At 41.2% G+C, this 24,957-nt stretch overlaps 1 protein-coding gene across 1 annotated transcript; it reads left to right on the top strand.

The window, feature by feature from the left end:
* The first annotated feature begins 1,704 nt into the window (after positions 1-1,704).
* LOC144512860 (adenosine receptor A1-like) lies at positions 1,705-16,325 on the top strand. The gene is made up of 4 exons (XM_078243817.1): positions 1,705-1,897; positions 2,048-2,182; positions 6,597-6,781; positions 14,079-16,325. The coding sequence occupies exons 1-4, from the start codon at positions 1,718-1,720 to the stop codon at positions 14,815-14,817; spliced, it is 1,239 nt and encodes a 412-aa protein (XP_078099943.1). The 5' UTR covers positions 1,705-1,717; the 3' UTR covers positions 14,818-16,325.
* The last annotated feature ends 8,632 nt before the right edge of the window (positions 16,326-24,957 follow it).

The following is a 24,957-nucleotide window of genomic DNA, read 5'->3' as shown; positions in this document are numbered from 1 at the left end:
ATCTCAAACACCTGAAAATCAGCGTACGTGTCGTTGTACCCTTGCAGTAGATTCTGTGCGCTCTGTCAAATTCGATGGTAGCCCTGTTCTGTAAAGAGGGGATCCACACTGGTAGCTGATTTTGCAGGAATCCAATGGGGTCCTCTTTTTCGCTGCCCTCTTTCAGTCCAATGATGCGCACATTTTCAGCTAGCTTAAACTCAAATTTATTCTGGTCATCAATGCAGGCTTTCACCATGTTTCTCATCTGCCTGTTGTCTCCCTGCGTCTCGTCTAGTCGTTGCACCAGGTCCCGTACCGTAGCTCCCTGCCTCTCAAGCTCTGTCCTGATGTGTTGCAGCAAGGTGTCAATTTCTGTCAACGCTTCCTTCACTGCGTTGCGGACCACTGATTGAAGCATATCTTGTTGCTTTTCCAGGACCTTGGCCATAATGTTCTCCATATGTAGGTCCACGTTAGCATCAGTAGCCATGCTAGCCGTCGCCATGTTGGTAGGCTTCTGTGCCTGGGTAAACAGCAGCGAGACCTGCTTTTTTGCTCCTGCAGGCATTCCACTAAGTCACTGTGATAACAAATAAAATGGTCAATGTCGAATAAGAAAGAATAGACCTGGTTTTTAATGAAAATGCGGAGGTGGGTGTGGAGCCTCAGTTCTGAGCAACCATTGTGATCGTCGGTCACATGATTCCCGATGTTTGTTTTGTTATGTACAGGCTGGTCATTTACGTCAAAGCATATCTGATTTCCATTTCATTCAGATCCAGAGCAGTGTGGAAACTGCTGCTGTTCATTTGAAAGACTCATGCTTGACGTATTCTGTATTATCTTTTTACCATGCAAGAAAGAGAGGGAACAGAAGAAGAACGAGCGACGGAGGGAAAAGTGGAGGGTGTGGTTTCATCCTGGTTGCTTCTTCCCCAGTTTCCTTTCAGTGTATCCTGCACATCAGCAAACTCTGATGCCTCTCCTTCATCAACCTCACATTTTTAGTGTTCTGGATGGTCTGGACCTTCCAAACTGTGTGATGACTGCACCTGAAGCCTAGCGCAAGTGAGTACACATTATAATCTTAACCTGAACTACTTCATCCAACAAAAACAATACTTATGCAGGAATTTGCATTGGTGATATTGGTTTATAGAACCTTATTATGCTGTTAGCCTTTTTTTATCATAATCTCTAAGGGATTGTGTAAAGATTATTAGTGGGGAGGCGGTGTGAGAAAAGGGTTATGTATGTTGTATTTTTTATGTTGAACAGGTTACGATGTTTAAATATATGCAAATATTTGGCATGTTTGCTTGATAAAAGGAAAATGCGGAAATTTCTACATGTGTGCACAGCAACATGTAGCAGATTAGGTTTAAATATCAGTGTGTGTAAACAGTGAACATTTGGGTCTGTGTGTGTGTCATTGTTGTCCTTATCAGGAACAATTTTTACCACTCAGTTGGTCAGCACAGAGGCCACAGGCTGAGCTTCATAACAACCACTGTTTCTCTGTACTTTCATATCTGCTTCTTCTCTTCAGATAAATTCAGTCTGTGTAATCAAGGTTAAAACGAGAAACTTCTGTCTCAGTCAGCAGAACAAATAAAGGGGAAGATTTGTACAACTCTTGCATGTAATTTGTTTACAAATGGTTAAAATGCTACTTAAACGTCTACTCTTATATCCAGGTTTTCCATGACTGTGGAGTCTCTGTCTCCCTTTTATCATGAATTCGACTCCTGGCTCCTGTACGGCAGAAATGCCATATGGATACCAACCCCGTTTGAAAGGGCTTTACATCGCCACTGAGCTCATCATCGCAGTGCTAGCCATAATAGGCAACTTACTGGTTTGTTTGGCTGTCACCCGCAACAAAAAACTTCGCACTGTCACCAATTACTTCCTGGTGAGGAAATCTGTTTCTTCAAAGTCCGTTTTATCCCAATCTGAAATGTGGGATTCTTATTATGTCATACAAACCTGTGGTTTGGGAAAACTACAAGCAGATATCTAAAGGACCAAAAGTGTGTTTTACTCTGTATGCATGTGTGTGAAGGTATCATTGGCAGTGGCGGACATCCTGGTGGGCTTAGTGGCTATTCCCTGTGCAGTGCTGACAGACCTGGGTCAACCTCACCATAACCTGCCCCTCTGCCTGTTGCTGCTTAGCATCCTGATGGTGCTCACACAGGTAGGAACATTTACCCAGTGGCTTTGGTGAGGATTTCTGCAGGGCACCAGCACCACTCACATATAACCTGCAATGCATGTCTATATTCTCGACGTTCCACTTGCGGGATTGCTCCGGTGTCGCAGGAAATTCCGCCGGGTTCATGTCTTTTTGCCAATGTCCGTTTCCTTTTGCTGTAGCCGGTGTATATACAGAGATAAAAGCTATTTTCCTACTCCTTATCGTGGTACATATATAAGATATCCTACCTGAAGAGTCTTTTACTGCTTTTGTCTACGGTAAATGCGGATTTCCGCAACAGCAGCATGATGGAGCCCTTGGTTTTGGTGTCGTCACCAGATGAGGCAGCAACCTTAAAGTATTTATTTTGTAGACAATTTACATCTCTTTTACGTAGGTGTGACTCTTGTATAAGTGCCACGTCTATGTTTTTCCTTCTTAAATAATCCAGGAATTTAGCTTGTTTGATCGGCCCATTTAGCCCCCCTGATGTTAACTGAAAGGATTGAAAGCTTAGCCGTCTTTAAAATTGAAACGCATACGTGTCTCGAGTACCCTACCGGATTTTGCTGACAAATCTGTAGCAAAGGTTGAACTGTTAGCTCTGAGCAAGGTGTGACAAAAACATAAAAAATAAAATAAATCCCCTAACTCTCTGAGACCGCAGACCCCCTCCCCTATTTGTAAGATGCGTGACCACATCAAACACAGTTTGATGTGGTGCAAAACCACATCAAAACTCCAGCTCAAAAACTACACCTCAAAACTACACCTCCCGTCTTAAGTCACAGATTAATTCAAACAGGTCTAGTGATATTATTATTATGTTAAACATAAACAGTATTATAAACACCTTCAAACAATTTTCGGACTAAGCCGTGTGAAAAACAGACCAATCTAGTTGGCGCAATAAGCAGACTATGAGCTGAACATACTTCATGTTCTCAGTCTAGCTTAATTGTCAAGAAACATAAACTGTAAACTGACCAGCCAGCATTTATCATGTATTTTCAGTCTGGTTAAGTGTCCCTTTAAAGCTTGGCTCTGAAACTTACATACAGTATCCTTAGGATTCATCATGTTCCCTTTTTTCAGCCTGATTAAGTGTCCCAAAAATATAGATTGTAGACTGAGTAGCCAGCATTCATCATTCCTTACATTCTGATTAGGTGTCCCTCCAACAGTTGGTTTCAAAACTTACACACAGCGTCCTCCAGTCAAACTTGGTACAGTGGCCCAGTTCCTTGCGGCGCGGGAGGGTCCGCGCATCTTCCTCTTGTAATTCCAGCCAGAAAACACCGGGCTCCACAGCTGCGGCGAAGGCGAACTCTCTCCCCCCGCGGGTCATTCCCAGGGCAGCGCGGCAGATGAACGGAGTCCGAGTTGCGTTCAGCATGCAGTGCCAGCTTGTGTTGTATCTCTTCAGGCAGCCGAAGCCGCTGGATCTCTAGTGTGACGCAGTCAGACTGGTCCGGCTCACATACCATGCTTTCCTGCTTCTCAGGTTCTGCCCCGATGTGTTGCTGCGAGGCATTCATTTCGGCCAGCACTTCCTTCACTGTGCTGCTGTCCTCCATATTAGAGAACGTGTTCACATTAGCCACCACTCCATTAGCCGCAGACATGCTAGCGAATTTCTCCAAACGAGTAGACAGCCCAGGAGACAACGAGACCCGCTCTTTCGTGCCTGTAGGCGTTTCACCGAGTCACCGTGGCAACAGACAAAAGAATTTAGTGTCGAAGAAAAATTATTGGTTATTTAATGAAATACGGAGGCGAGTGTAGGAGCTCAGTTTCTTGCAAGCATAGTCACGTGCTTCTCTTGTTTGCCAATTTCTGACACCACTGATGATTTTTATATTGTTCCTAAATACAGAATTGATCTGTGTGGAGGAAAGGCATTATTATTAATTCCACTGCCAGATTGGTTGAGGTTAGGCACAAAAGTAACAAAAGTTACAAAGGTAACGCAATTACAGTAATGTATCGTTTTTTGCTGTTACGCAGTAATATAACGCATTACTAATAAAATATTAATAAAATATATAATGCGAGTGACATTGCATTTAAACCCGAAATTAAGGGATTTGTTTTTTCAAGAATTCACCAACAAATTTTGGCACCAGAGAAAAGTGTTTAATGTTTAGGCTTGCTACAAGTAAATATTAGCGTTACATTTTATCAGCGGTAGAAAGTAACAACACCGTACTTTAATACAATTGTAAGGTACTTTTAATTAAGTATTTCCATTTTCTCTTACTTTATAGCCTACTTCTACTCACAATTAACCACAATTTAGAGTCAAGTATTGTACGTTTTTACTTCACTATTTATTTTTCTAACTTTAGTTCATTTGCAGATTCAGATTATTAATACACAATATTATGAATAAATAAATTATATGTTTTATTATTTTATATATATAAATTTGATAAAGATGAGACTTTGTTGCTCCTGTGGTGAAATTCACAAGTCATACTTCCACGGTTATTTTGGTGAAAGTAGTGTGAAGCATTCAGAGAAAGTAATATTACAATAAAACAAACAGGGCATGAAGTTAACTTTTTTGACCACCAAAAAACTGGCTGGTAAAAAGTCACTGTGGCAGGTAGATTTAAAAATCCACCTGCCACAGTGACTTTTTACCAGCCAGTTTTTCAGTTTTTTTTGCCTCATAAAAGGTGAAAAACAGGAATTGCTGTGTCTCTATGATGCTATGCTGTCCTATTCATGGTAGCCTACTCGTGGACATTGCGGCGTCATCACGTGCTGTAGTAGGGGGGCCCGCCTTGATAATTCTGCATAGGGGCCCAGTGTTGGCTCATTACGCCACTGCATATAAGAGATGAGATGACTGACAAAAGGAGTAGCCTACGCGCACCACAACAACAAAAAAACACTGGTGAATGCTCACCATAACACATGAGTTGTTGCAAAAAAGTTGCAATTTTTTTTGTATAGTTCTTAAAAATAAAAAAAAATAAATAAAAAGGAAACTTGTTTTGGGTAGAATAATAATTATTACTATTAATTAATTACTCTGGGCTGAGATTTTCTAGGAACCTTACCAAAAAGTCTCAGGATGCTGTTGGTATAATATGAAAACGGCTGGTGGATTTAAGAATCAAATATGAACATATCTGTCATTGTCAGTGGCTTGTTGATCTTTACATTGTTAGTTAATTTCCTATCCTGGCCTGGGACACACATTCATACGGTTTAATAAAGTACTTATTGGACTTTAACTTATCATTGCACTTACAATAACGAGCGTAGCTGTCCTCAATTTAGGTCAATTTAGGTCAATTTAGGTCAAATCTGCAGACAGCCGACAGATTGAAACAGCAGCCGCTGACTTTACAGTATATTGAAAAATCGTTACAGCGTACATTGATGTTAAAATGTGTACAGGTTGGCAGGACGGTCTGAAATGCTTTGCACGGTCTTTTGCTATATGTTTTGTTGATAATTGTGAGATGTTCGAGTCACACACATCTCGCCTTCATAACAGAAACGAGGAAATTAATTTTACCCGTTCTCACTCCCGCTTGGTCAGTGGCTGCACGTGGGACTGCTGGGATTGTGTGAGTAATGAAAATGCGATAGGGGGGCCCGGCTGTCAATCAATGTCTTCCAGTGATACGGGCCCCTGATTGGACCAGGCCCGTAAGCAACCGCGTACCCTGCTTACCGATAGTTACGCGTCTGAATCACTCAATTCTCATTGGCTCCCTGGCAGGTAGATTGACAGTGTTACCCGCCAATTGCAAAATTCACCCGCATTTGTCGGGTGGTCGGGTGTTAATTCCATGCCCTGAAAACAAATTACTCTCAAATGACAGTAAATAGTAATTCATAATGCAGGGGCTATTCTAGGATCAGACATGTAGGGGGGCCCAGTCCCTAATAAGAATGTGACACGGATACAGTGCCATACAAAAGTGTTATCCCTCTGACAGATTAGATAGAGACTCAGCCAAAGGTGGGAGTCTGGCACAACCACCTCCGGTTGGCCAAAACTAAATTTCTGTTAACCCTTTCCTTGACTGGGTTACAGGTGCATAGCATTGGCGACCGCGACACAGGATATTAAACCTGTTGCAAGCTCTTTAAACTTGTAATTGTTTGTCCTCTGTCAATAACAGACACGTTTGCAAACTCTAACTTGAAGCACTAAAATGTATTAAAAAAATAATATTCAGGTTACGGTACCTTGCGCAACTATAACGCGAAGGAAAGGGATCAGTACAGCATTATTGCAATTGGTGAGCTGCCTGTACTATAGGAAACAGTGAAGAGTAAAACTAAGAAGTTCTTTTTTATTTTATCTTTAAAATACAGAGGAACTCATACAATTTCTCAAAATGCCCAAGACCTTGTATGGCCTCTTAAAAAATGCTCCTTTCTCTTCCAGAGCTCCATCCTGAGTCTGTTAGCAGTAGCAGCGGAGCGTTACATGGCCATCCTTCTGCCCTTTCAGTACCAGCGTGTCATGAGCCCTAGGAACGCCCAGCTGGCCCTGCTGGTCACATGGGGCCTGGGAGCCATCTCCGGGTCTGTGCCGCTTATGGACTGGAAAAGACAACCAGCAGGCTCTGAGTAAGAGAATGAGGAGCAGAGATGGGATGGATGGATGGATGGATGGATGGATGAGGAACAGACCAAGTAAATGAAAGAATTAATGGTAAAAAGACTGCGGAAAACATGTCACAGAGGTCTGGTTTTGTGCCAGGTTTTGCATGCCTGCCAAGAATTGCATCCACAAGGAAAAACTAATACTTTTTAAGGCAAAGTACTGTTTAAAAATGATAATGCTAAATAAATTATCTGAAGTCTATTATAGAGTCCTCAATATTTTATCAGACTCCATAGTAGTAGCATTTCCTTGCTGCAAAGTGAGGTGGATGCAATTTTCGGCATGGATGAGTATTAGGCCGGCCACACACTGGCTGCGTCTTTGCACACCAGAAACGTGTCTGACGCGGCGCTGCTGCTGCTAGCCTTGTCTATACACATGTATGTTTCCCATTGATTTACTGTACTCAAGCAGTATACTTCATGTTAAACATAAATATATACTGATTTGATTACAGCAAAGACAACGTCAGCAGTATTGACGGCTAAATAGGCTACAGAATATTTTGTTCAAATTCAATAATTAGGGCCTGAGTGACGACAGCGGCGAAGGACCTATTGAAACTGAAGGAATTATTATTACGGCAAATGAATTGCCTTTTTGAGGGGCTTAACTTATTCAAAAAATCACCAAAATTGGCGGTCGCATCAAGTCTGGTGAAAATGTACGTATTTTAAGGGTTTTAGGAATAGGCGCACAAAAATGGCTCGCTAGCAGACCAAAGATAAAATAATTGATCCCCTGCAGTGCGTTTAACATAGACTCACGAAACTTGGTACACATATGAAGCATGTCAAGACGTACAAAAAACGTCATTGTAGCCATACCCTAAACCCAACCTGAAGTCCACCATTTTTATTTAAAAGTTCAAAATTATGCGATTTTGGCCATTTCCACGTCGTACTTTAACAAACTCCTCCTAGAGATTTCATCCGATCAACTTCAAATTTGGTCTGTGCCATCTTAAGACGTTAAAGATGAAAAGTTATTAAAAGAAAAACTTTTCGTCATAGGGCATGGCCGTGGCGGGGCGGCCATTTTGTGCGTTTCGCCATTGAAACAGGAAGTGGGTGTAACTCGAGTGTACATTATCTAATTGGCTCGAAACTTTTCATGATTCATAAGACTCTAACTCTGAGGACATTTACAGGATAAAATTGACTCAACGTCATAGCGCTCCCTAGTGGCAACAGGAAGTAGGCCTAAAAGTCAAGGTGCTATACTTTAACGAACTCCTCCTAGAGATTTCATCCGATGGACACCTTAAAGATGAAAAGTTATTAAAAGAAAAACTTTTCGTCAAATGGTGTGGGCGTGGCAGGGCGGCCATTTTGAGTGTTTAGCGATGAACAAAGAAGTTGTTGTAACTTGAGTGTACGTTGTATCTGCCCGAAATTTCTCATGATTGACAAAGGTCCAGGCCTGAGGACATCTACAGGCCAAATTTTTGGCTGGCAATAGGAAATGCGCCTTATATGACAAACATCATCCAATTTACATAAAACTTATGTGTGGTCTACATGTGATACTGAGCCGCCCCCTATAGTTTAACCACGCCCACTTACTCAGACCACGCCCCCTTTCATAACATTTGAACCGTTTAAGGAGTCTTGAGTGAGGTGTCATTGAACTCAGCAGAGAGTTCCTTCTTCATTGGTGATGGTTTGGCCCGCCCCCTATGCTTTAACCACGCCCCCTTTCACAGCTAATGAACTGTATGACGTACAGTCTTGTGTGAGGTATCATTGAACTCAGCAGGGAGTTCCCTTTTCATTGGTGATGATTTGCAGTGTCTGAGTGCCGTGAAAATATACAGTCGCAAGGAGCAGCATCCGCCAGTAACCCCGAGGCGCGCAGAGGCACGAGGGCCCGTCCAATGCTGCTTGCAGCTTTAATTATTATTATTTTTTTTTAAATTACATTTATATCTGCATTTATGTTAAAACCTAGAGACTTTCAAACATCAACATGCCATTTATTAATATGTATTTGTGTCAAAATGACATATAAACAACAAACAAACAACTTTCCTATTCTATTCTTTTGCCTGGACACGCTTCCAAAAATATAGGCGCCGGTTCTATTTCTAGCATGCACGCGTTTTCGGCGCAGCTCGAGCCGCGCCTGAGACGTGCGTGTCACGCAGGCAGTGTGCAAGCTTTAACCTGTTAACATGGGAGCCGAAAATAAAAACGCCACACAGCTGACACGCTCACACGACGCAGCCAGTGTGTGGCCGGCCTTAGGGGTGCATGCATTATTCTGCAAGGGCTGTCTGCATTAATTCAATTCAATTTTATTAGTATCAAATCATAACAAGAGTTATCTCAAGACACTTTACAGATAGAGTAGGTCTAGACCACACTCTATAATTTACAAAGACACAACAATTCCAGTAATTCCCCCAAGAGCAAGCATTTAGTGCGACAGTGGCAAGGAAAAACTTCCTTTTAGGGAGAAACCTTGGGTGGTGAGGAAAACTTCCTTTTAGGGAGAAATCTTGGACAGACCCAGGCTCTTGGTAGGCGGTGTTTGACGGTGCAGGTTGGGAGTGTGATGAACAGTGGCAATAATAGTCACAATAAAGATAATGTAACTATTATTGGAAAAATAAGTCCTGTGAAAACCACATTGGAGAAGGCTCCATCCCCTGTTTACACCCTGGAGAAGGCATAATCTGTAAGTACATTTGTTCTGAAACACATTGTACATGTTATGCAAACTTCATTTGGACAGTGAACTTTAAGATATTGTTACGAACGGCTAAGCTAACCTGGCTTATTGACTAACAAAGACAGCTTAGACATTAACAAAGACATTAAACCCCCTGTCTCCTTATCCCTACATCTTGCGGTGTGAGAACTCTTTCCTACTTCTAGAGGAGTTTGTGTTGTGTCAAACTGACTTACCCATGAAGTTGTTCGTTTGCGTCTTGAAGACAGGCCTGCTGACTCGATGACCACGCGTCTTAAGCAACCTCCACTCTGGGTCGGCGTTCCAGCGTCCTTCATCGAGGCGTCCAAGCACACGGGAGTGCAGCTCGTGCACTCTGTCTTGTAGTTCAGGTTTTAAAAGGTGTATTTACAAAAATGTGTGTTGTGGGAAACAAGAATAGTCTTTCAGCATCTTTATCTTCAATCAGAAACAGGTTTTCTCTCGGGGTGTTTCTCCAGTAGTTATCCATATGGCAGTGTGGCTCTCCAGCCTCAGCCTGCAGCAGCTTTCCTTGTTCTCTTCTCCAAATCTCCTAACCCTCTGAGACCGCAGACCCCAACCTCTATCTGCAAGATACATGGCCACATCAAACGCAGCAACGCAAACTCCAGCTCACAATTACCCCTCCTGTCTAAAGTCATTCATTTAAAGACAGTTTAGGCACCAAAACGAGAGAACGAAAAGATCGTGGTTACAACACTCCTCATATAAGCGGTAGTTAGTAGATGTGTTTAGCCGCTACAGAGCTCTGCGACACTGGCTACGGTGCTCCGTATGGTCCTCCGTCAGGTCAACGGTAGTTGGTGATTCAGTTACCCGAGAATAGGTGACTGTAAGCCGGGTACAGTGCACTGTGAGCTGCCAGTCATTTCGGCGGAGATTATGGTTAAGTTTAGGCAAGAAAAAGATAGTGTTATGTGGCGACGAAAGGCACTGAAACGACTAGTTAAGTTTTGGAAAAAGATTGTGGTTTGTATTAAAACACTCCCAAGGAACACGCATTTCCTGGGTGAAAGTCTTTTGTTTTCCCCGGAAAGTGAACCCCGCTTCCTTGAAAGTCCTGTGTGTTAGAGCCCACCCATCACCCCGACCACCTCCCTACACGGCCAGCCGCATTCTTATACAGCAGCAGTCAATGTGGTGCACACAGCAAAAAACGTGGAAATCATACGAATTACAGTGCTTATCTTTTCGTAGCTTTTCAAACCTTTGGTTCATGAGAACAGGCTGTGACACCATGTATTTCATTTTGAGATTTCTTTCCATTGGATTTTGAAGTTCATAAATGAGTGTTTTGGCATGCCTGGCCGAGTGGCACTATATCCATGGTATTGAAAGAGGGGATTAATTCTTGCATGTTTTGTTGTGCATGATCAAATATATATTTAAATTTATATCTGGTAGCTAGTGATGGTCAAATGAAGCTTCGTGAAAAATTTTCTTTATTTTCTGAGCTCACTAGATGGCGCTCTCTGTTCAAAGAAAAGGTTAAAGGAATGGCAATTCAGTGTGTTTTCAACCCTTTGTTGAAGTGAGAGCCCCATCTAGTGGGCTCAGAAAAAAGTATTGTACAAAAATAGTTCACGAAGCCTCATTTGGCCATTACTACTGGTAGCGTCCCATGGTTCTAGTAGAAATCACTTCCGGGTCACACAATTTGCATCAGTTGAAATTATCAAAATTAGGTAGACAGGGTATTGATCTGCTAGGTTCGGACACAAAAAGTAATAAATTATCAGCAAAAAGCATAAATTTACTAAACCTCCTACCAAAACACCTGGGAAGTTAGTCTCCCCCCCTTATGTCTGCTGCCAGGCTCTATGGCTAAACAAAACAACAAAGGAGAAAGAGGTAAACCCATACATATATTGTATATATATAATATTGAACATATAGCCCCATTCAACCATATCAAACGCCTTTTCAGCATCGACGGAAATAGCAGCTATTGGGGATTGTCTTATCAGCTACAGACCATGCAATATTAATGAGATGCCTGATATTATCTCACGAGCTACACAAGAATAAACCCCACCTTATCAGGATGGATTAGTGAAGTAATAACCTTATTTAATCTATTTGCCACATTTTTTTTTAAATAATCTTAACATCTAACTGCATTAGGGAAATTGGGCAGTAATTCTTACAGTCTCCTGGGTCTTTACCTTTTTTAGGAACCAAAATTATCAAAGCCTGTCTAAATGTTGGCAGCAGCGTGTCCTTCTCCAGTGCCTCTCTATATATTACAGAAGTGGAGCCAGTTCAGTTGCAAAACTCTTGAAAGTTTCTCGTCCTGGCTGAGCACAAATAAATACAGCAATGCACTATACGGAGCCTGTCCTTCTCCCAACTAGTCCGCCATTAGGTCACGTGACACTACCTGATTGTGAGTAATAATATGTTGTATGTGTATACATAAAACTGAGTATCTGTATATTTGCCTAAACACAAATTTACATTCACACACATTCAAACAATCTTTTTAATTTATTCAAAAGTGAACACCACATCTGCAGCCAATGCAAGAAAAAAACATTACATTAGCAATGAGGCAGATCCTTTATTTTGAAGATTACAAAGCAAACATGGCCTAATTGATAGAACACACTAGCCAATCAAAAGCAAGGGAGCGCTTAAGGCCCACCCACCAATTGTTTTGTCAGAAGAACAAGAAATCAAGCTGAATTTTTGTTTTGTCAGTTTCTAGTCTCTGCCTGTGTCAATTGTGATGAAAAAGCAAATTCTTAAAATGTACCTTGGTCACGAGGTACCCCTATATATTCTCATTTTAATTTGCAAGATTATCCTTACATATACGGTAAGTATCAATTGACCCTGTGTTTACTTTCTTCACACACAGACAAAAATTAAAAGATAGTCAGTCAAAGCTGAGCTTTGGAAAGGGAAAGGATGGACAAGATGAGGAGACAGAGTAAAAGATAGAAAGTGATGGAGATGAGATAGAAAGAGCAGGTACTGCCCTGTGCTCAGGATATGATTACCATGATGTCCATGTGCTGTTCTACACAAACACACAACAATACTCACGCCTAGCATAATTATGTACTAATATTTATATATTTATAATGGTTTAAATTAGGGCTGTCAATCGATTAAAAAATGTAATCTAATTAATTACATACTCTGTGATTAATTAATCGAAATTAATCGCATACATAATTAACGGTGCCTGAACCGATACTTTTTAAGAAAGTAAAAAAAGAAAAGAAAAAAAAGGGTACTAAACAACAGTTGGTGACATTAAAGAACGGCTTGTTTATTGCTAAGGCCATATGGTCAAAATTAAATGATTTAAAAATAATGTATAACAATAACAATAACTTATTTCACTAGTAAATTGCTGTTGAACGACAAAAACAACAACCAGATAGGAAAAGGACATTTACAATAACTTCAAATGTTTACCAGTTTCATTGAACGCACCGTCTGTGTTGTTTCTCCGACGGCAGCTACAGATTGTTACATACCGGTGTTGAATCCTCTACAGTAAAACACAATCAAACTTTAAACCGTTTAGCGTTAGCTGTCAGCATTGTAACCGTGTTTAATCCAGCTACTAGCTAGCGGTAGGCTAACGTTAGCTGCTGTTGAGTATTGTGAGTTATTATGTTAACTAGCGTCACATGCAGCGGGGTTTGTGTTTCCTGTAACGTCTGTTTCAGAGCATCAGAGAGAAGCACAGACATATCAGTGGCACCAGATTTTCGTCTGTATGCAAACGTCAATATGGAATGGATTAATCTGCGTTAATTTTTTTTAACGCGTTATTTTTTCTCAGATTAATTAATCGAAATTAACGCGTTATTTTGACAGCCCTAGTTAAAATATATTATTGTATTAGACACATTTTGTCAAATCCAAAATGATGCAAACACAAAGATGAAATAAAAAGTTTACAAAATGTTACTCTCTCTAATTATTATTTATAATATTTATACACACGCAGAAGAGAGCAGTGAGAAGTCACAGAGAAAGGTGTCCCTTTCTCAGCAGATACATAGGGTAGATATTAGATTTCAGTGGTGTCTGTAGTGTGAATTTCCCTTTACTTGAACATTTTAATTAAACATTGTCAACATTCACTTACAGATGTTTTGTGATAATGTTAGTCTCTTCTGTATTTCCAGATTGTAGTGTGAATTAAAACATATAACCTTGTATTTAACCATGTATTACTGCTTGACAGATTATTTATGCTACTGCCCATTGACATGGTTTAAAAGCTATTGTTATCCAATTTTTGTTATCCAAATGTCTTAAAATACGCATATTTAGATCAGGAAAATATTTTTTTTTAAGTGGGGCATGCCCACGAACCCCCTTAGTAAGCTCAGTCTTTGGACCTTGGTATTTCTAGAACCCTGTGTACAGCCATGCAGGCAAATGCATTAATGGATGGATGGATGGAAATAGCATGTGTATGGACAGCAAAATGAAAAGGTGAATGAATGAATGGGAAGATTGCAGGAGAATGAAATAAATGAAGTCTGGAAAATATATTTATATTCCTCCATCTAATTCCAGCTACTGTATCTTCACTTGTGTGGTGGACATGAGCTACATGGTCTACTTCAACTTCTTCTGCTGCCTCCTGGTGCCGCTGGTGGCCATGTTCATCATCTACGGCCACATCTTCCTCACCGTCCGCCACCAGCTTAGACGCATTGCTGTGGCCAGGGGAACCGCAGAGGACACAAGAGCTGCTGGTATAGTGAGCACTGGGATAGAGGACACTGGGAGTTCTGCTGCTGGGGGAACCATAAGAGGTGTAGCAGACATGGGGACAGGAAAAGGAACCAGTAAACAAGCCAAGGAAAAGACAGGACAATGTAACGAAGTAGAGTCTGGCATTGGGTCTCTTATTGAAATGGAGACTACCGCTGTCTTTGCAAAGGCAGGTCTCCAGATTGCCTCAGCTGACTCTACCAACTCCGGCTCTGCTCCTGGTGACCCCCATCCAGTAGCGTCCAACGAGGCCAAATCCAACCTTCGCACACGTCAGGAGGTGCATAAGGCCACCTCCCTCTTCCTGGTCCTGTTTCTCTTTATGTTGTGCTGGATGCCAATCCACCTCATTAACTGCGTCCTGCTGCTCTGCCCACAGTGTGAGGTGCCCATGTGGCTCACACTAGCAGCTATTTTGCTTTCCCACGCCAACTCGGCCCTCAACCCTATCCTGTATGCATACAGGATGAGGTCATTCCGACACACTCTCATAGGAATGTGGAGAGGAATGTGGAGTGTTAAGCCAAAACCCCAGTAGAGCAGGACTGTCGGCAGGACCGATGCGTGCATTTCTGCCGCTCTAGGGCCAAACACAATTGTGCCGCCCCTTTATTTGCCATGTACATAGGCTACATCAACAATAACATGCAGCCAATATACGCCATAAACAACGCCAATATATACACATCACGCAAATAGACAAGTGCAACGCAGTGTCAAAAATTATAAGTAGGCTGACGCGACGCATGGTGTGTATGCGTATATCTCACAATGGCACCAACAGGTCTGCAGCATAATAAATCAAAGAGGTTCCAAACCCCTTTACAGCAGAATCATGACAGCACAGCTATTTTCTTAATAATCAAATTACAACTCATCTAAATAGTGACTGTAATAATACATTTTATATAAACAAACCTTGTGTGTAAAACACGCGGACACACACACACACACACACACACACACACACACACACACACACACACACACACACACACACACACACACACACACACACACACACACACACAGCAAGGCGCATATCACCAGGCAGGGCCGTTTCTGGCTTGGTGGGCCCTATGCAATATGCTGTTTGGGGGCCCATATTTTGTCAAACTACAATGGGGGGGATTCAAACCTTTAAGATGATCTGTGGAGATGCATCAATCTGTTACACTTTAGAAGGAAACAGGAACAGGCTAGATTTGTAAAAAAAACACACTCAAATTCAAATTAAACATCTCAAGTTGACCCAAGCAATTTAAACCTACAGACAATGATAATAAAAAAGTTAATGAGGTGCCTCTACGTCAAAAAATGCAACAGATACAGGATTATTCTCAAACAGGTTTATTTAAAAAAAAATTGGTAAAAAGAAGGCTACTTGAACATAAACATAACTCAATATAAGTATAAAAGATTGGGCCATTGCCCAAAATGGATCGAAAATAAATAAGGGGTTTTACTTAGAAGAAAAAGTAAAATAAAATACTGCAGGACCATTTGGTTTCTGTGATGGACCGGCTGCTTCTTGGTCAGGAGTTGATAAATAACTCTCTGGCTGTGCTTGGTCTGAAGCCACAAAGTATTTGAGAATGGCACCTGCAAAGAAAGGCTCTTTAGTTTGCCAAGCAAAATTGATCATAAACAAATATTAATAGGAAATCTTTCTTAACACAGTGATCATTCCAAATTCATAGTGCAATATGAATAATGCACTGCTATATTAGTATTAGTAATAAGTAAGTAGTAAGTAATACTAATACTAATAATAACTTTAATTTCTAAAGCACATAGGCCTATACAATGACAACACACTAAAATAATGTTACTTTGGAAAATATTTAACAGCAAAAGAGGAAAACATTTAACAGTTAAAGAGGAAAATATTTAACAGCAAAAGAGATGACTGAGAAGCAACACCCACCGGCACATTGGCCCAACAACACACCCTCCCTTCCTTATTGTAATGTTACCGAGCTGCTGCAAAAAAATGCTCTGCAGCCTGCTATAACCTCACACAACGGGTGTCACTTTAGTCAATCAGTCCCACAGTCATTCACTTGACTATTTTATACTTGACTATTTTATACAGTGTTTGCTTTCATAAAGCAAACACTGTATAAAGCTGGGTTTATTTGCAATCATAGTCAGCTAGTTGAGCAAACTAAATTATCTATTTAGCTGAGGCTAGCTCTAGCCAGCATGAAAAGAGTAGCAAACTTGCTCAAAATTGGGGTAGCATTACAGCTACCCCCTCCACCCCCCCTCCAGTTAATTTTCATGAACAAATGCTTTACCTTGTTCCTCTGAACGTTTTTCTTCCGCAGTTTTCTTCTTTTTTCTCCCCGAGGGATATGTCAGTTTTGGTGCCATTACTAACCGATACTGATGTGATGTGCGGCTGTCTGTCGGCAGACGTAAAAGAAGTTCACTTGACTAATGACATGTCCAGTCAACTAAGGTTTGTTTGTAAACTAGGACTGTCAATCGATTAAAAAATGTAATCTAACTAATTACATACTCTGTGATTAATTCATCGAAATTAATCACATACATAATTAACGGTGCCTGAACCGATACTTTTTAAGAAAGTAAAAAAAAAAAAGGGTACTAAACAACAGTTGGTGACATTAAAGAACGGCTTGTTTATTTCTAAGGCCATATGGTCAAAATTAAATGTTTAATAATAATGTATAACAATAACAATAACTTATTTCACTAATAAATTAATGTTGAACGACAAAAACCACCAGATGGAAAATGGACATTTACAATAACTTCAAATGCACCACGAGGCTGTAGTTTACCAGTTTCATTGAACGCACCGTCTGTGTTGTTTCTCCAACGGCAGCTACAGATTGTTACATACCGGTGTTGAATCCTCTACAGTGAAACACAGTCAAACTTTACACCGTTTAGCGTTAGCTGTCAGCATTGTAACCGTGTTTAATCCAGCTACTAGCTAGCGGTAGGCTAACGTTAGCTGCTGTGAGTATAGTGTTAACTAGCGTCACGTGCAGCAGTGTTTGTGTTGCCTGTATCGTCTTCAGCGCATTAGAGAGAAGCGCAGACATATCAGTTGCACCAGATTTCGGTAGCCAGGGTTGGCAGGACGAAGATTTTTACAAGTAAATGTTCCAATTAATGATCCAGGCAGCACATTCTCGTCTCCCTCCTTCATTTTATAGTCGAATGGTGGCTAGAACGGCTCCGGGTCAAACGTCAATATGGAATGGATTAATCTGCGTTACTTTTTTTAACACGTTATTTTTTCTCAGATTAATTAATCGAAATTAACGCGTTATTTTGACAGCCCTATTGTAAACACAACATTCAATTTAGTGGATCCAACTTCTAATTATGCATTATATGAACTAATGATTGTGTGGAGTCAATTCAACAACATTATATAGTGGGGCTAATGTGCATTTCAAGTTGTCTTGACTAAGCTTTGTGTTGACTTCATTATGTTTCTTTGAATTAACATATCAAGTAAGTTGCCTCGGTTGCCTTGAAAATCTAAGTTCTTCCAATTTTTTTTTTTAAAGTTTACACAAGACAAGAGTGTGAGACAAGATTAACAAAAACATTTATTTCACACATTCAAGTGTTTCACACAATACAAAACATTGGTAAGACACAGCATCAACATTTTTTTAGTCTTATCCACTCTGTTCAATATCCATCTGCCTTTCACACAAGGATTTTTTTCTGCCATTACAAATCATAAGCCTTCAGTGTTTCCCACACAGACTAATTCGTGGCGGTGCGCCATCCTATCAACACCTGCCGCCGCACATTGCGTTTCGTTATTCTTTTTTTTTTAACGCTATTTAAAACACGCAGCTTATTTGTTTAGCTGCATTTCCTTTCCCTGCTCTCCTCCGTCTCTGTCACTTGCGTCTTGCTGACATACACACACAGCCCCTCCCCCCATGCACACAGCGTCTGTCTCCATGACAGGAGAAACAGGAGAAGACGGCTGGCGAAATTCACAAGTTCATGAAAGGTTAGAATCTCGTGAACACCTTTACACAATCACACATTAAAAAGTGCTATAAAAATATTTTATATTCTGAATACAATGTTGTCAGTGTGTTAATGTTGGAGTCCCGACCCGACTCTTAGCAAACAAGCATTTGCGCCTGCTTTAGAAAGTTAACTAGTCGCAAGTTTGCGGTAAAATGCAGTTGGGTTGTCGAGGTCAAAACACTATAAGTAGCAGCTGTGAATCAAATAAACTTATTATAAATAATGTTATGTCATTTTTTTACTCTTACACTGAAAAATGCACATGTTGAGGATGAGGACCAGCCTGAACCGGAGGTATCAGTCTGAAACAGAGTTGAACAGTCCGACCAGTGTATTTAGTTATGTTATTAATTTGTTTACAATATTTTCAGGCTTCAACCAATGCTGCTCAATCATAAAGGCAGGGTCAGGGAGATAAATTGATAGATTTGTTAGGCATTGAAGAAAGAGTAGGAGAGGAGGACAGCATCCAACAGCGTGTCCTCCTCAGTTTTTGATACTTGATTGTATGGAAATAAGTATCTAACCCCCCGAATGGCAATAGTTTTCTCCTTTTCATCCCACGAACAACTGACCTTACTATCACCTAGGGTACAAGTTCTTAAAAGGCACACTTAAAAGAAAGGAACAGTAACTCCATGACGACTATGTAGCCAAGATAACGGCTGGCACTTTTGAGAAATATAAAAAACAGCTATTAGGACTGTCTAGTCCATCTCAGCATCAACAGCACATGCAGTCAGATCCATAAATATTGGGACATCGACACAATTCTAATCTTTTTGGCTCTATACACCACCACAATGGAGTTGAAATGAAACGAACAAGATGTGCTTTAACTGCAGACTTTCAGCTTTAATTTGAGGGTATTTACATCCAAATCAGGTGAACGGTGTAGGAATTACAACAGTTTGTATATGTGCCTCCCACTTTTTAAGGGACCAAAAGTAATGGGACAATTGGCTGCTCAGCTGTTCCATGGCCAGGTGTGTGTTATTCCCTCATTATCCCATTTACAAGGAGCAGATAAAAGGTCCAGAGTTCATTTCAAGTGTCAACTCTCAATATGAGATCCAAAGAGCTGTCACTATCAGTGAAGCAAGCCATCATTAGGCTGAAAAATCTAAACAAACCCATCAGAGAGATAGCAAAAACATTAGGTGTGGCCAAATCAACTGTTTGGAACATTCTTAAAAAGAAAGAACGCACCGGTGAGCTCAGCAACACCAAAAGACCCGGAAGACCACGGAAAACAACTGTGGTGGATGACCGAAGAATACTTTCCCCGGTGAAGAAAACACCCTTCACAACAGTCAAAGTCAACAATCAAGAGAAGACTTCACCAGAGTGAATACAGAGGGTTCACTATAAGATGTAAACCATTGGTGAGCCTCAAAAACAGGAAGGCCAGATTAGAGTTTGCCAAACAACATCTAAAAAAGCCTTCACATTTCTGGAACAACATCCTATGGACAGATGAGACAAAGACAACTTGTACCAGAGTGATGGGAAGAGAAGAGTATGGAGAAGGAAAGGAACTGCTCATGATCCAAAGCATACCACCTCATCAGTGAAGTATGGTGGTGGTAGTGTCATGGCGTGGGCATGTATGGCTGCCAATGGAACTGGTTCTCTTGTATTTATTGATGATGTGACTGCTGACAAAAGCAGCAGGATGAATTCTGAAGTGTTTCGGGCAATATTATCTGCTCATATTCAGCCAAATGCTTCAGAACTCATTGGACGGCGCTTCACAGTGCAGATGGACAATGACCCGAAGCATACTGCGAAAGCAACCAAAGAGTTTTTTAAGGGAAAGAAGTGGAATGTTATGCAATGGCCAAGTCAATCACCGCCAAGTCAAAACATTTTATTTTTACTCAAAAACAGGGTTCTAAATTCCAAAACGAAGAGAAAAATGTGTAGTAATGGGTTGAACTGAAGTAAGACTAAAGGTGTAACAGAAGTGATAGACAATTTATACTGTATACTTTAAATAACAGTCAAACCAGGCAGGGTCATTTTTGACCCCAGAGGACAAAAGGTGTAAGGCATTCGGGAGGACATTACGAGGGTTAAGCTGTCTTTCTACATGTCCGGATTCTTATAACAAGACATATTTTCTTTTTCTTTTTCTTTGAATTGCCTTTTTGAGGGGCTTAACATATTAAAAAACTCACCAGAATTAGCGGTCGCATCAAGTCTGGTGAAAATGTACGTATTTTAAGGGTTTCGGGAAGAGGCGCACAAAAATGAGTCGCTAGCGCCCCCTACAAAATTAAAAAATGTGGGCCCCTGCAGTATGTTTAAAGCTCCCATATTATGCTCATTTTCAGGTTCATAATTGTATTTTAAGGTTGTACCAGAATAGGGTTACATGGTTTAATTTTCAAAAAACACCATATTTTTGTTGTACTGCACAGCTCTCTCTCACTGCTGCAGATCCTCTTTTCAGCTGGTCTCTGTTTTAGCTACAGAGTGAGACCTCTTTTCTTCTGCTTCTTCTGTACTATCTTTGATTGCACTCGCACATGCTCAGTAGCTCAGATGTAGATCATGTCAGCTAGCTAGCTCCATAGACAGTAAAAGAAAGGCTGTTTCTCCTCCTTCAGTCAGTTACAAGGCAGGATTAGCTGGGAGACTTCTAAATGAGGGCGCACATGGAAGTAGTTCTTTAGTAGATGATGGTGAACTTGTGTGTGTTGTAGCAGTGCTTTGCTATTGAGAACGAGGTAGCATGCTAGCGTTAGCATGCTAACGCTAACGCTACGAGCTAACGGTTGCGGTTAGCCAGCTCGTTTCGGCTTGTGACGTCACAAGCCGTGCCGATTTTGAACAGCTCACCCGGAGACTGAAGGCAGGACACATTCAGAAACCGCATCTCACTCAAAACAGCATGGAGGGATATTTTTCAAAGTTTGTATGCGTGTGGAAGCACCAGAGACACAAAAGAACACCCCAAATCCCAGAAAAAGTGTTTTTTTCATAATATGGGCACTTTAACGTAGACTCACAAAACTTGGTACACATATGTAGCATGTCAAGACGGACAAAAAAAACGTCATTGGAGCCATACCTTAAACCCAACAGGAAGTCCGCCATTTTGAATTGAAAATTCCAAATTAGTGTGATTTTGGACATTTCCACGTGTTGTACTTTAACGAACTCCTTCTAGAGATTTCATTCGATCAACTTCAAATTTGGTCTGTGCCATCTTAAGATCTTAAAGATAAAAACTTCTTAAAAGAAAACCTTTTCGTCATGGCCGTGGTGGGGCGGCCATTTTGTGCGTTTCGCCATCGAAACAGGAAGTGGGTGTAACTCGAGTGTACATTGTCCAATTGGCTCGAAACTTTTCATGATTCATAAGACTCTAACTCTGAGGACATTAACTGGACAAAATTGACTCAAAGTCATAGCGCCCCCTAATGGCAACACGAAGTAGGACCTAAAAGTCAAGGTGCTATACTTTCATCCGATTGACTTCAAATTTGGTCTGTACCATGTGAACACCTTACAGAGTTATTAAAAGAAAAACTTTTCGTCAAACGGTGTGGGCATGGCATGGTGGCCATTTTGAGTGTTTAGCAATGAACGAGAAAGTGGCTGTAACTACAGTGTACATTGTCTTATCTGCTTGAAATTTCCCACAATAAACAAGTCCAGGCCGGAGGACATATACAGGCCAATATTGACTTTTGGTCATAGCGCCCCCCGCTGGCAACAGGAAATCAGCCTTATATGACAAACCTCATCCGATTAACATGAAACTTAGAATGTGTGGTCTACATGGGATACTGAGCCGACCCGTATACTGTAACCACGCCCACTCACTCAGGCCACGCCCCCTTTCATACCATTTGTACCGTTTAAGGTAGAGTCTTGTGTGAGGTATCATTGAACTCAGCAGAGAGTTACCTTTTCATTGATGACGATTTGCAGTGTCTGAGTGCCGCACAAATGCATGGTCGCAAAGAGCGGCGTCCGCCAGTAACCCAGACACACGCAGAGATGCGAGGGCCCATCCAACGCTGCTTGCAGCTTTAATTATTGATTATATTCACGTTCACATTTCACTTCATTTAGTTATTAAAATGGCGGTTGGGGAACAGGATCAGTGGCGGTTGCTGGTCTTTGAAAGAGGGGAAGCTCATTTTCGGCCTACATCATAAAAATTGTCCATTTATTTATACGCAAATTCTGCCCTACATTCCTTTTCAAGAAAATGCTCTGTGACTCTGTCGTACCAACTAGGCGTCTTTTCCAGTGACTTGACCAGTGTCCTCTCAATGGCCAGCAGAGCCAGGCTGCTTAAACAGCCTTGGCCCATTGTGTTACGGGTGTACGACTTGAGCCGCTTTAAACAGGAGAAGCTTATTTCTACAACTGCAGATGTAGCTCCAATTGTTGCCACTAATGACAACAGTTTGTAAAGCTGAGGCATTGCACTGTCCAACTCCATGTCTTTGAGGAACACCAAGTAATCACACAGCTTTCCCCTGTTACCCTGCAAGTCCTGATCTGAATACAGGACTTTTCAGGACACTTTGGAAGGCCTTCTCTAGAAACACTTGTCTCATGTCATCAAATTTCCCTGGATTGACTAATTCTAAGAAGAGCATACTTTCCAAATTTGAAAAACGTAGAGGAATCTGCTCCAAGATGTTGTCAAAGATGGCCATGTACAGATTTCTGTAGCGCTCTTGGGGATCCTGCAATTGGGTCAGACGACGCTTTCTCATGGGCTCATCTCGTGGGTCTGATGTGAGATCTGCTGCTTTGGCATAAACAGCTTGGAAAGCCCCCTCTGACCTCTTTGACAAATGCAAGAAGAGACTCAATTATCTTCTTGCAGTAAAGAACATCCATCGCCCTCTGCTGGACAATATCAAAGACCACATCAGTCTCAGAGAAGATTTGTTCATGTGTACAAAATGAACACAAACTCAAAATCCTCCAGTTTCCTCACAAAGCCTTTGGCACAATCCAGTGTATCATCATCCATTGTCGTATCTGCAATGATGTTATCAAATGTCTGCAGTAGACCCTCATAATTATTTGCCACAGTGCTCACTATCCATGATGTGAAATTCCATCGAATGCAATAAAATAAAATGTGGCAGTGGAGAGTGATGCAAAAAAAATTCTGCACTCAGGCAAGCATTTAGCCCCCTGTGACAGCACCAGATTCAGTCTGTGTGCATAGCAATGCACAAACATTGCACTGGGGGTTATTGCTTTCACTTTGGCCTGCAGACCATTGAGAGCTGAAGCCATGACAGCAGCCCCACCATAGGTCTGTGCCACAAGCTTATCCTTAAAATTGTAGCCCTGCATGTTCTCATTTAATAAAAACAGACTGAGCATGTTGCCCCCCAGAAACATAAAAAATCCAATAAAGCGCTCCTGAATTTTACCTGCACTATCCACATAGCGAACAATGACAGAGCATTGGGCACAGCATGCTATATCAGTTGTTTCATCCACCTGCCATCCAAAAAAGGGAGCATCCTGAATTTAATCTTTGATCTGATCAGAAACGGTGGCTGCAAGAGCAGAGATCAAGTCATTTTGAATAGTATGGGACATACCAGAAAACACAGTTGAGGACTTGAATGGACTGGAATTGACAGGACAGAGTCATATTTAGCTAATGTTTCTGTGAACTCCCTGTAATTCCCCTTGTTGGATGATTCACTACTCTTATCATGTCCCCCAAATGACAGCTCCTGCCGGCCAAACAAGGATGTCACATCAATAAGGCGGTTTAGGAAGGCCCTGTTTTGTTTGACTGTTTCATTATGTTTAGCCACTTGAATGCGAGCACCTTCATTGATTGTATGCTCAACCTTGATCCGGCCCATGCAACTTAATCTTGCACATGCACTCACATGTTCATTGCTCTTTTCATGCCTTTTATATGCCCTGTCAAAGTTAGACAGATCTCCAAACCCCACCTTTGACCAAACAACACATCCATGAGATGGTTTCATCAAGAGGCAAGGCCAGCAGTACATTTTATTTGTCATTGCCCTTCCAGTCAGCCAGCTAACTTCATCATACCAGGAGAGCTGAAAAGACCTGTTATGTTTCCCTATCTTCTGCACTAAATCAGTCTTAGGTGTTGATCTGCCCTGCTGTTTAATCCTAAATTTCTCCTCGTAAGGAAGACTTTCAAATGGCTTTGCCAAAATCAGGTCGACATTGTCTGCCATCGTGTGCAGTTTGCTAGCTGTCTAGTTCACCCCTACAATACTAGCCTAGCCTAGCTACTGAATGAATGAACAAACAATCTAACAAAACGATATTAAACTCAACAGAGGAAATGTGGGAATTAAGTTAAACAACGAATGTGGTGTATAATTGTGTGAAATGTATGATGAAAAATTGGCTAGCAATTTCGCCAAGCAAATACTAAGAAATACGTTGCAGCAGTTTGTCTTTCGACTACATTTGCAAAATCCGCAATGTGACTGAGCTCGAATTGCAGACATTCTGCTGCACACGTTGAAGGATCTCAGCTTTCTCAGGAAATAGTCTGTTCATCCCCTTCTTGTAAACAGCAGTGCTGTTGATTTTCCAGTTCAGCCTTGCCAGATGTTAACACCAAGGTAACTGTACTCCTCAACCATGTCCACATCTC

This window comes from Sander vitreus, chromosome 24 (assembly GCF_031162955.1).
Source record: "Sander vitreus isolate 19-12246 chromosome 24, sanVit1, whole genome shotgun sequence".
Classification (NCBI taxonomy): domain Eukaryota; kingdom Metazoa; phylum Chordata; class Actinopteri; order Perciformes; family Percidae; genus Sander; species Sander vitreus.
This window is presented reverse-complemented; position numbering and strand designations above follow the sequence as displayed.